General features: G+C 35.2%; 1 protein-coding gene across 2 annotated transcripts; it reads right to left on the bottom strand.

The window, feature by feature from the left end:
• Positions 1–3230: 3230 nt before the first annotated feature.
• Positions 3231–13627, bottom strand: GALNT3 (polypeptide N-acetylgalactosaminyltransferase 3). 2 transcript variants are annotated; one of them, XM_026049986.1, is made up of 10 exons: positions 13042–13627; positions 12352–12524; positions 10973–11122; positions 10506–10740; positions 9676–9793; positions 9148–9348; positions 7975–8106; positions 7162–7263; positions 4186–4338; positions 3231–3673 (listed from the first exon to the last, which is right to left on the bottom strand). In XM_026049986.1, exons 1-10 carry the CDS (start codon positions 13551–13553, stop codon positions 3551–3553), a joined length of 1899 nt encoding a protein of 632 aa, XP_025905771.1. In that variant the 5' UTR covers positions 13554–13627; the 3' UTR covers positions 3231–3550. The 2 variants fall into 2 exon arrangements, with proteins under 2 accessions (XP_025905771.1, XP_025905839.1); XM_026050054.1 differs by lacking the exons at positions 3231–3673; positions 4186–4338 and adding an exon at positions 6233–6448.

Raw genomic sequence — 13627 nt, 5'->3', positions numbered from 1 at the left:
CTTTTTGGTGCAACTCTTTACACTTTAAGGAACACTACGGTCTGTACGTTGGCCAGTGGAATAAACTATGTGGTTCCTCTGCACGCCTCATAGTAAGTCAGCATGCTTAGTGATTAATGAAGGATTTCAGTAACTGTTTTGTTTTTCTTTAAAGCAACAGCCCCCTCTGCTGGACATTTTTACTATTTTTATGCATTATTTCAACAACTACAAAGGCGTATAAGCCATTCTGTTGCTTAATTATTTTTAAAATTGCCAATTAACATTCCTTTATCATGACACCACTTCAAAGCCATAGTGCCTTTACTGATGTCAATTTATATACAGCTATTTGTTCTTATAATTGATAAAAAAAAATTTATAAATAGATAACAGCATCTGATCTTTATCAGAGTTAAAAAAAAAAAAAAATGTTCCTTAAATCTTGGAGGATTTAAGGCAGCATTTAGGGCTTAAATATATTAGGAATTACAGAAAAAGATACCTGAACAGATGTTTCAGCTGTGCAGTGATCAATAACCAGTACTCACGTAGTCTCTCAGTCTGATGTCAGTCAGTAGCTACCGCTGAAGGCAGGGATGAAATTGGCGGGCGCAGGGAGCCGCTGAAGCGCCAGTGCAGCGAGTTATGGGCATGGGGCTCAGGCAGAGCCCCCGGGTACCAAGGACGGTCATTTCTGGGGGCTGAGGCTGCCCGAGCCACAGGCCATGAGCTGCTCTTGCCCTCTTCAAAGGTTGCAGTTATTTTCATGCATGCAGACACAAGCACAGCAATGTGGAGGGTATCAATGTCAGCTTTTCTGATAAATAGCAGTCCACATAGCCAACCAAGGGATGGAGCGTTATCACATATTGTATAGGTATATGCATTATTGTGCATATACATGTACGTACCCCCATCATAGGAGCACTCCTTTCCCTCCTGGGAGAAAAGGAGACCATAGCACCGTTACTCGTGCTTTACAGCAATAAAACAGAAGCTGTACCTGTCAAGCGTGCACTTTGTATGCATGTTAACATGAGCCTGATTTCAAAAGTGCTGTTAATAATGGGAGGCTCTTGAAGCTGTTTTAGAAATGTAATTGAGCATATAAAAAAAAAAAAATCTTCAATTTGATTGTCTTAAAATCTTACATTTTAGACTGCTTGCAGGACAAATGATAATTGCTAAAGGAACAAAGATAAATATATTCAATACATATTTCAGGGATATTTGTTTTCTATTTACTGATCAAAAAAGGTCCTAATTGTCTCCTGTTTCACAGAATCACAGGATGGTTGGGGTCAGAAGGGATCTCTCTCTTTCTCTCTGGAGATGATCTAGTCCAAGCCCTGCATAAGCAGGGTCACCTGGAGCACCTTGCCCAGGACTGTGTCCAGACAGTCTGAGTAACTCCAGAGAAGGAGGCTCCACAACCTCTCCAGGCAACCTGTTCTGATGCCCAGTCAAGAAGTTTTTCCTCAAATTTATCCAGATCTTCCGCTGCTTCAGTTTAAAATTTTGCAACACAGAAATACTCAGGTGACAGTTATTCTGTATGCAGAATATTTGATTAAATTTACACATTAGAGAAACATTCCTATAATCCTATATATAAACATCTTATCTTGAAAGAGATCTAAGTTAAATCCGAGCTTTTGTTGATAAAATGTTTACATCAGTACTAGTTCTTTTAATTACAACTCAGAAGCCAGGAAAAAAAAATATATGCACAAAGTACTAAATGGTGTTTTGTGTGTAAGCGATAAAACCTGAAACAGAAGGTTTGATTACTCACTAACAACAGATATAGGTAATCCTTTGCCTTTACTCCTGGCATTCACAGACAAACAACTATTTTGAAAAATATGTACAAATATTAAATTTGTACATATTTTGTACAAATATTAAATTAAATTTGAACAAATATTAAATAGATACTACAGATGCTCAATGCAATTCCTTTGACAGGCTGCCAAATCGGAGAGCCTTTTTCCTTTGAGGCGTTTCCCCTAGCTCCTTCCTAACAACAGTAGCACTGAGCACACAAAAAAGGGCCGCTTTGTGGAAGTTCCTAGTCACAGTCTTCACAGTCACATTCCCCTTGTATCACAAACTATGCAACTCTGAGGTTTATGTGCATCTCTGTAATTCACATCACCGATTCAAGTCTTCTCAAACTACAGAATTTTATTATTAAATGGAGTTTACCTTATTAAAAGTGCAGTTTTTACATGATCTTTTATGCTTTAAGGGTAGGTTGGTGTCTGCTCTCACATACATACACTCTGAAGCAGACACTTTTAAATAGCATTGCATCTTGGTCCTTAAGAGGCCATTTCTCAAGCTAAAGAGAGACCTTATTAAAGATCAGGAAATGGGAGCAATTGCAATAAAGACCAAGTGATGGATGTTTGACAACTGTACATAGTAAAATACCTGAAGACAAACGTATTTTTAAAGTCCGTAACCAAAGGAAGGCCATTTATAATGCAAAAGCTCTATGTGCTCTGTTAAAATATACTTCTAAATATCTGCAAGAATAAAATATTTCAATAGAAAAGCCAACAGAACAGTTAGAGGCCAAAGCTTTCACTTTGACTGATAAGTTGCCCTTTGGAAAAGGAAAAACAATAATGAAAAAGTCATATTTTCATGAAAAATTACTTACAAGTTAGGAACCCCTTAAGTAAACATTGCACAAATCACTACAGCCCACAAAAAGAAAAGTGGTGCTAGTAGATATGTGTAAGTTAAAAGCAACTATGAACAAAATATTTAAAAAATATGTTAATGTTAAGCTACTCAGGAAATCTGCTACAATTTATCTGTCATCAAATTCAAAACCCAAAAACGTATAAGAAAAGCTATACAAGAAGTTTTTGACGAATAGGAGGAGACAGAGATGAGGATGAGCAGATTTCCATTAAAAGAATCATATATAAATAATATATTTCAGGGAGAAGGAACTCTTCCACAGCAAAAGCACTGACTTGATAGAAGCTGAGCACAATGTGGCCCATTTGGTTTCAGTATGAAAATCAAATACTTCTTTTATTTCTAAGTGAGAGAAGTTTACAAAAAAAATGAGGAAGGATCACCTTGGAAAATAAATGCTGAAAAAGATTAAAGCAAGCAACTGAGCATTTGATATATATATATATAATATATATCTTAGTTTTCAGACAAATACAAGAATTCCTCCTAACACTACATAAAAAAAAAACCCTAGCTTCCCTTAGAAGTCCCTACCAAACATGGAAAAACAATGTATATTTGGTCCTCAAAAGAAGAGAGGAGTACGACACCCACAAACCAGGGGTTAACAGAATTACAGAAAGGCTGTAAACATTTTTCTTAACTTTGAGGCCACAAAACATTCTTTGGTATAACAGTCTCCTAAGGGATTTGATGACATGTTTTATATCTAACTCCAAATAAGGGGGAAAAAGAAACCGTTTACACATTTTAAACTTTGTATCACTTAAAAATGCAGTATACATATATGGTCACAGCTTAGAATGTGTCTGTTTTTTTTTAAATGTGCCTCCTAGTCTATGAATAGCAAATCTTAATTGTTTCGGCCAAAGATCCACTTCTGGAAGGGGTCTGATGGGTTACATGACGTCAGACTCGGATGCTCTCCATTTCCTGTAAGGCACATGTGTAGTGCTGAACTGTACAATGACTGATCCTACAACGGGTGAGAAAAGAAAAAAAACACCAAATAAGCACCCAAGGAGCATGCTATTTACCTTTCCTCTTTTTTTTCCTTTGTTTTTCCAAGTTTACTGTCATTAAGAAGAGTTTGGGCACACAGAGCAGAAGAGGACTGGCCAAAGAAATCTAGTCATACACAAAGTGTGAACTTGTGTTGATAGGAAGAAAAAACATTAAATACTTTAAATGATACAAAAAATCTGGTCCAACTTCCAGACACAGTGCATGGACAGCCACTACAGGATATCAATTGTAGTGACTACATTAGTAAAACAAGGCCATTAGTGCAGTTACATTTACAATAGTGAAATCATTAAGTTTTAACCTCATAACCTGAAAAACTGAAATTACCTGCATCTTCTCCCAGAACTGAACATCCTTTTTGGGATTAGAGTTTTGTTTCTTTTCCTCTTTTACTGGAAACCAGAGTTAACTGATATTAAAGACTGCTGACAAAGATGCCCATTCATTGCAACATCTCATTACCTTTCGATGCTCCCATTGCTCTTCTCTGAGAGCAAAGGTTTTCCGGCCTTTGTAGCTACATTCATGAAGCTGCACTGGGCCTTTGGAAGCATGCAGACACAGCTCCTTCTGAATGTTATGGCGAATCTCTTGTTGTGCAGAATATTCAAAATACTATTTAAATAATTTTAAAAGGTTAATAAATAAATACAAACAAGAATATCAAACTATATTAATCCCCTGAAATCCCAATATACAGAGAAATAGATTTCTGTTATTATTCAACAGCTTGAAAATAAGGAATCATTTCTCTAATATTTGGCATGCACACTTGGTGCAAAGGCACTATGAGGCAAGATACTGTTGCTTGCTTCTTCAGGAATCATGCCTAATACAAAGGAGACAAAAGGGAGGAGTGGTGGTGGTTTTGTGTGTGTGTGTGTGGGTGGGTGGGTGTATTTTAAGAGTCTTATTTAATTTTTGTTGAGGGATTTTGATTTTCAATAGAGTAACTGAAAACAAATTTTATCACACAGGACAAAACTGATTCCCATTTGCCAACTTTTACCGCTTGAACTAAACAATAAGGCTCACAATAGGATGCCATCAAGCTCTGTGTGACTTAGGCACTAGAAAAATAAGCACATACTTTGCCAGTGAGCTCTACTGTTATTTCCTGACAGCAGACTACTTTTAAAACTCAGGAATTCTAGGCTGTAATTGCGGTCTTAAAAAAAGGCATTCCAGTAGTTACAAACAGAGATGTCCTTCTGTCTCTCTTGTCCTACTCTTCTCTAGCCTGGTCTCATCCTCCTCCTCTTTAAACAGCAGGCTCCAGTCACATCATGCATTGGCTCCATATATCACTTTTTTTCCGCCAAATCCTTCCTTTGACTTTTAATTCCAGGTTCAGGTAACTTCTAGCAGGTTTCATCTACCTGCCCAAAGGGTCAACTTCCCTATCCTCCCTGCCACGGCATGAATGCAGATAGCACTAAGGAACAACTCAGTTCCTATGCCCAACACCGTTCAGAAACATTGTCTGAAACAGCTACTGAAATGAGTGACCTGCTTAGTCACTTAGTTTCTTAGTCCTAATCATTTACTCTAAATACTTAATCTGCACTTATTTATCTCCAAAATCTCTATTAACCCTGAAAATAAGAGTTGAAAGCCAGCTTAATGAACCTTAGTTTGGATATTGAGATGCCACTGAGATGGATATGATCCCAGCTCTAGAATATCATTCCAAAGAATGAATGGGAAGAATGACAAATGATTGCTGCATAAGGTTCAAGTCTAGGTTCCCAACTCACTCAAGCACATGGCTTGGGAAGACAAGGAGCATGGAAAATGTCAGCCTATACTGCTGAAAAAAACTAAACATCCGAAAACAAGACACTACTATGAAAAAAGTTAAGTAATCAATCTGGTACACCTGCAGCACGAGTTGTATTGAAATTCTCTGAAGGCTGACATTTAAAATGATTCAGACTGTTATTGTATAGCAATAACCAAAGTAAATTTGAAAACAGTCTTAGTACATCGGAAATTAACTTCAAAATAGATGGCAGTAGAAGCGTTAAACAGACACGTTAGTACAGTATCTCAGGACAGCGCTCCTGTATCAAGGACTGACAATCTGAAAAACCTTACATAATTTTAATCTGCAAACTAAATCTAAAGCAAAATGCTACATGTAAGATTAAACACCAGTGTAACAGGGTAAGTGTTTTTAAATCATAGAATTTTCCTGCTCCTCTAGAAATTAATTAGGAAAGCATCAATCGACTTCAGTCAGTTATCTGACTTTTTATAATACCATTAACTGGATGACCTTTAGAAGCAAAACTTTTACATGAAATGGTATCTTCTACAACCATTTTGTAATTAAAGTGTTTAAACCCTTATTGAACTTCAAGGACCTCCAGTTAGTAAGATTTGTTTTTCAAACACTTTTCTGTTGCTTTAGAATTATATGTTTCTGGGCAGGGTGGGAGATTTTGCTTTATTAGCATTACAGCAGTGCCTGAAGGATTCATTGTCTGACATCTATTGCAAGTCATACTGTAAAAGAAATTGTTGCTGCCTTTAAGAGCTATATATCAGAGAGAGCTCTTCTTGGACAAATTCAGTCATACTGTCCATTTGCCTTGATACAGGGTAGACCATTTTGACCTCACACTACTAGGCTGCAATCGTGATAGGGAAGGTGGCTCAGGCCTGGCCTTTTGGTCTCCCACTGACAGGATTCTCATCAACATCTTCCTTGACAGAGCGAGTCCTGGTGGCAGAGAAAGAAGCAATAGGAGGAAGTAAGAGGAAAGGAAGAATCAAGATGACAACACTTACAAGAAAGTAGTAAGGTCAAGGTGAGAAGGTTATACACAGCAGAAAAGGGAGATCAAGTGAAGAACTGCAATTGCATCATAGAGGATTTTGTGTGTTTTGTCATGCAGAGTTTTTGTCTAACTGGTTCTGTATGCTTCTCTCAGAGTAATCATATTCTGTTGATCCAAGTCCAAAACTGAGACTTAACTTTAAAACTATGCTCTCAAAATCTGTGTTGGTATTTCTATAGCTTAAGTATTACTAGATGTTTCCTGGTGTAATTACTGCAATATAACATACCATAGGCAGAGATACCAAAGGAGACTATAACATACTTTTGAAAGAACATAAATTTCAGGACATAAAATACTTCAAGACATAAAATACATTCGCATGCTATAACCATACAGCTATCCCATTATACTTCTAATATCCCACCAGCAGAAGTATAAAATGTGAAATTGTATACTGAACTTACAATGTTAGAGGATTCCTTGAAAAAATATATATAAGAATTAACTTCCAACAAAAAGAAAAACAAAAAAGAAAAAGAAAAAAAAAAGGAAAGATGCACTGGAAAAATGAGTCTGTTTTTCTAAATAAGTGCAAAGGTTTAATACGGTTAAGTTACAGGTGAATAAATCATAAAAATAAGGTATCTTTTACCTGATTTCCTCCAAGCCCATGACAAGAATACATAATCAGGGGTTTACCACCATGGTTGTTTTCACCAACATCCAGACAGGTATGACTACCTATATTTTTTAACTGAAGAAAAGAGAATACCAGCAAAAATGAAATTAAAAACTCAAGCGGCACAAGGACAATTAAATTGCCTTGCTTATATATAAAAATACTTTTCTTTGAGATTAATTAACAATTGTTAAATCATTTTTCTTAGTTATGGTAAACATTCCCATTTACCCGAAATTAAGAAATAATTATTTAATATTTTGTTATTTTTAGGACTGCAATACCTAAGAAGTTATTCGGTGGAGAAAATACAGTGGTATACACAGCTGCACAGTTTATTTTTTTTTAAACACACATTTTCCTCACCACAAATCTACTTCAGGGAAGCAAACAGCTGTCAAAGCACAGGTTTCCTCATTTATATGAACAAAAAATTCCTTAAATCTTTTACTATTTAAAAATAAATTCACTCTGATGATTCAGAAAGTCTCTCACAGCAGGTTTCATTATTTCACTGTTAGTGATGAGCTGAAAATTGCTCATCTGAGCAGGCTGAGTTGTTGCTGTCAGTTAGGACACAGGCTTGCTAAAACTTCCTATCAGCATTGACAGAGTGTTAAAATATTTAAATAATAAGGTATGCAGAAGAAATCTTTTGTGTAGAGCTAAAATAAGCACTATTGTAATGCTAATGATAACTAAAGTAGAACAAAAGACTCACAAACTTTCAGAATTTTTAGATGTTACAAAAATATGTAAAATTAGGAAAAAAAGATAACAACTTACAAATCCAAAAAGCAAAGGATTCAGGTCTGGCACATATGCTTCTGGATAAACATTATTTAGATACCATGTAAAATTTTTACAGCGCAGACGTTGCCTTAAATTAAGTCTTTTTGAGATGTCTCCAAATGTCTTCTGATAAAAGTAAGAAAGGAAAGATAGATGGAAGAGAGCTATGTTCAGGTTACTAATACCCATGTTGTAGGAATAAAACTATGAAATGCTGTACTGATATTCTGCATAGTATTTTTAAGATTTTAGGCTTCATTTGGTGATTTTTTTTTTTAACACTAAACTACTACCATGAATGCTGCTTTTCCTTTCCCGTATCATAAGACCACTAACCTCCTGCAATCAACATTTCAAAGCATATGCAGGAAATGTACTTTGCCATGTGGAAGCAATACAAGCATCCTCAGTCCCAAGAGGGATTTAACACAGCACTGTAAGAAGAAAAACTACACACAAGTAAAGATCACATTGACCAGAGCTATAAAGCTAGATGAATACATCCCATCTCAATAAAATACAATAAACTGAAATAATGAATTGCATTAATAAAATAACCAGCATAATAGTCCGTATAATGCAAAATCTCCCAGACAACATGCACTTATCTTTAGCTATTAAGCATTCTTAAGAAAGCCAATTTTGTTAGCCATATTACTTTTTCAAAACTTTAACACATGAAGGGAGAAAAAATGGCTTCTCAAAAAGTGAAGCATAAGGTTCCAGCTGGCAGAATAACTACATTTCAGAACATACAGAAATAAACAAACCAACCCTCGACTAAGCTTAATTTTGCAGTTGAACAATAAAAGTTGCTTTCAAGACAAAAAACTAAGCAGCATGAGAAAAGACAGCATGTTTCTTACTCAAAAAACCCTTCATTTACTATGCTTAATATTCTTCTAATAGCTCCAATAACCATTCAATATAAAGAACCCAAATTTTTAGAGAACATATGAAAAACTCTTATCAATAGAAAAACAAAAGGTCATGACTAGCACTCAAGAACTTTAGTTCTTTGAGGATACAGCATAAAGCAAACGGAACTGTACCTGCCTTTTCATTAAAATATCTATGGTTCTTACATACTTTGTCAATAAATAACTTTTGCTCACCAAAATTTTGAACGTAGCAAGCCTGATTTCTAATACCACCACCACCACCTACTTGTTTCACAATTTTTGCTGCCTCTGTATTTCTTCGGTAAAATATTTCTTTATATTCATCCATCCAGACTTCTGCAAGGCGGACTTGGTTACGTGTGATCACTTGAGTACCTTTGGGGAAAGTATGGGGACTCTTGCTGCGAAAGACATGGCCAACAACAGAGCAAGGCATGATCTCCAACTGTCCACCACATTGCCATACCTAATAATAATATTTTTTGTGTAAGTGTGCTGCAGTTAGAATTAAAGAGGTGGAAAGAAATCAGCAATGTTACTGTACACAAAAAAAAAAAAAAAAAAAAAAGTGTATATATTAGCAATGCCATAAGTTAATTTCTTACAAAATTGACTATCGAGACTAAAAACAATTTAGAAATATCACTTCACTGAGTAATATTTAGTTCATTTTATATATGATTGGTGATTCATTTCCCATTTCCTATGTCATAGATAGAGGATTCAGCAGAGGTCAATTTGCCCTCAAATATCTTATATAGTGAAGCACAGTGAATTAAGCAGCTAAGCTTACTCTGAAAGACATTTCAATATTTTCGCCTCCCCATATTTCCATTTCTTCATCATAGCTTCCAATCTGTTCAAAATAGTCTTTTGATATTGAAAAGAGACCTCCAGCAAAAGTAGGTGTTCTGAGGGAAAAAAAAAAAAAAAATCAGGATTCAAACTTCATTTAAGGCTGCTATCTACAGGTTTAAAATCTCTGGCATAACTATTCTAGGAACTTTCAATGAACTTGCTACTGTTTTACAGCACTGATGCATTTTCCTAGTACATTTAATATCTCAAACAATTAAATGGCTGCTGGAATAATAGACAGCATCAGGAGAAACAGCATCTTCTAGACCAATAACCACTCTGAGGCCCAAGTGCATACAAACATCACTGAATGTACCACCATAACTGTCCTGTGTTTCAGGGTTCTGAACGTTTATGGTCATCATTTAAGGAATGATGAATGCGGAGTCAGAATTTGTGGTACCATCTTTCCAAAGAATAACTTACAATCCTCTCCTCCCCAAGGAAAAACAAAACAAACAAAAAAGGATTTATTTTCTAGGCTCATTTCTCAAATTTGAAATCACAGTATTGTACATATTTTCTACTGTATATACAAAAAAAAGGCATACTCTTAAGGAGGCTATGCATATTTTAATGAAAACGTTAAAATTTATTATCTCCTACTTAAGGAAGTTATTATACAAAAAGAAAAAAAAACCTCAGACATTAAGACTTCTGATCATACCCATCTAAAGAACTACTTCATTACTTCATTTAAAAAACTGCTGTTTAAAACCAAAGTGATAAAAGCTCAAGTATTTAAATGAGTCTTCAAGCTGTTACCTAATTGGGTAAGTTTCATCTTTTCTTTTCTTATTTTCATGTTTAGGAAGAGACTCCCATCCAAACGACAAACTCCAATCAAAATTTCCTCTGTTATGGCTATATCCATAAGGAGATGGTTTACTAAATTCAAATGTATTGAGATCTATAGAAGCAATATCAGGGCTTACAACAGCAACAGGATTCTCAGCTATTCTTGCCAATAATGGCTCTAACCATCCATAAAAGCATTCACCTGTGGACAAAGAAAAAATTGCAGCAAGCACTGAACATTGACTTCACTATATAGCAGCAAACATGCTCACAGGGAGTAACTACTCAATGTCTTTAAAAAACAATACTAATATATATGAAATAGTATAAAACATAAGTTGGCAAGATCACACAAGATTAATATTCATAAATATTAGCAGTACTAAATCAAAGCCAACAATGCTATAAACCAGACACGGTGCAGTTAAACTTACAGTGAGCATCCAGAAAGGTCAGAGTCTCTCCTGTCGCTACTGAAGCTCCCAATAACCGTGCAGTGATTAGACCTTTTCTTTCCTTCTGACGGACTACTTTAACTATTTGAAATTGCTTTATGTATTTCTCTAGTTTATCATGCAAGTATTCTAAAAAAGAAAATCAATTTTAGAATATTTAGTATATATATATGCCATTACCTAAACTTTTACTTTCACTTTATCAAACCAATAAGGTAAAAAAAAGAAGTTCACTCTAAATAGTACAAGCTAATACGTCTACATCAAAGCAGTAAACAATTCCTAACAGCCAAATATTATTTTAGGGACTGATTATTGTTTGTTTGTGGGGAGATAGAGTACTAAAAATATTCTATCAAAGGTCATTTGCTAGGACATCTGTTCTGGAACATCAACAGTAAAATACTCAAAACTCATGTTCATGGCCAACAGACTGTTTATCTACTTACTCAAGTTATCTGCAGCACCTGCTACTGTTTTTCTTAATGAGAACCAATTTTGAACAATTTTCAAAGGCTGTAACATGCACTAGTTTCAGAAACTACACAAAAGTTTTAAGATGTTCAGAATTCAAACATTCCACTTCAAACATCCTTCTACGAACTTCTGCCCCTGAGTTTTTAATTATACTTCTGTACACACTCACATCTGTGTGACAATATATTAAAACCAGATTTTAAAATAAGTGTGAGTACAGTAATAAACATGTAGACATAGATGCATTCATCTGATATTAAGCTCAAAGTTTTCTGAACTTGCATTTGTGATCACTCTCAGTGTCTACTCAATTATTTTTCGCCACAGGTGGAGTATTAAAGATACTCAACTAAAGATTTATATTTAATATAAAAATTATTTTCACATTCTAGGGAAGATGTTTCCTATCATAGTAAGAAAATTTGTTTACATGAAAGTAATCAATATGATAAAATCCTAAAAAACTACTATAAGCACTGATCGATTTACCCTTGGATACTTGGTTCCATTAACTGCTATGAGTTTTAAACACACATTAAGTGTTGCTTGTGACACTACCAGTTATGAAGTTTAAGTATCACCATAAAACTTAAATAAATAAATAAAAGGTTGTAATTAGAATCAGCAGAAATGGGGTTTAAAACTCTGTTAGCAGGCAAGAATTTTATATTTGACCAATCTTAAAAAGACAAGATGAGGGGCTGGGTATTTTTATATTGTATGAAAAGAAAAGAACAATAGCACTTCGAATACTATTACACACCTCAGTAGTACTAAAAAGATACTCTTGTGTAATGAGTTCCGTATACAAACTTCACATGCATTAAACAAATTACATATCCGACCGCATTCCACAGCAAAAGAGAAAGACTCTTTCTTACCATCAACACTAGCATCATCCACCAAAATAATCTCCTTCAGCAGTATGGCAGGAGCTGTATACATCACACTGTGAACAGTTCTGAGCAAAGTGGACCACGCTTCATTATGAAAAACTATTATAATACTTGTGGTTGGCAATGGTGGGCAACGCTTAAACTTTTGTTCAATACATCTACAGATTAAAAAGTATTAGATGTTACAAAATGTACACAAAGTTTTGACTCAAATTCTTACAAAAACCTTCTCTTTCTCATGCAAAGTCTAAATAATGGAGATTAAGTGACATCAGCCTCTAAAATTTCTAGCAAAACTTTACAGCTAATGCTCTGAAGCCAACAGAATTTGACCAAAATCAAATACAATGCCACCTGCCAAGTCCTAGAGGTTTCATTAAGAAAATTTAATTTCTCCAATTAAAACTTTACAGGGCCTCAGAAAGTCACTGAGAAAATGTAGTTTACAAGCCAAGCCAAAAAAGTTTATTTGAATATGGCAGCTTTGAACTCAACAACCATGAAATAAGTGAGCCTTTCTGAACGTTTTGGGCATTGGCACTGTGCATCAGTATATAATGCATAGTTAAAAGACTTCCTTTCCAAACTATCACCTAATGCTGAATCCAATCACTTTGCATATTTTACAGTTCTGACAAATTTTTCAACTCCTGGCACATACAGATTTCAACATACTCTGGAGGTCGAGTGTCTGGTCCAAGATCTCGGTGCAGAGAAATTCTGTCACTTGCAAATGCATTAAAACAGTGTTTTTCTTCTCCACGTTCTTTTTCTTTCTGCTCTTCTGAACTTAAATTGACGCTTTTAAAAGGTTTACCAGAAGCTCCGGGAGCATTAGGATCCTGAAGGGGTCGATCCAGAAAGGGTTTTAGTTCCACTGCTGTATAGTATCCAGGCAAGCAGCGCCTTTCTCCAGGAACCTTAGTTTGCCTTATAGGTGCTTTTATCTGCATTTTGGGTTTTGCACCCTTGATGTTGTTCATTGCATTTAACATGAGACCTAATACGTGACTTTTCTTTCCTACAACCAGCTCAATTCCTGCTTCATCTTTAGAATCCTCAATGCCAACTTCTCTTTGTAATAAAAGCAAAAATACCAGAAAGACAAGAATAATAATGCTAAATTTCCAAATTTTCCAGTGAAAAAACAATTTCTTGAATAGTTTATGTATTTTTTTCAAAGCCATGCTAGTTTTAGAAGTTTACCACAGTAAAAAGTTTCTGTGAATAATGTTCTTTAATATGGGCTAGGCCACAGAAT

This window comes from Nothoprocta perdicaria, unplaced genomic scaffold (genome assembly GCF_003342845.1).
Source record: "Nothoprocta perdicaria isolate Ctin4 unplaced genomic scaffold, notPer1 scaffold_0, whole genome shotgun sequence".
NCBI classification, from domain to species: Eukaryota; Metazoa; Chordata; class Aves; order Tinamiformes; family Tinamidae; genus Nothoprocta; species Nothoprocta perdicaria.
This window is presented reverse-complemented; position numbering and strand designations above follow the sequence as displayed.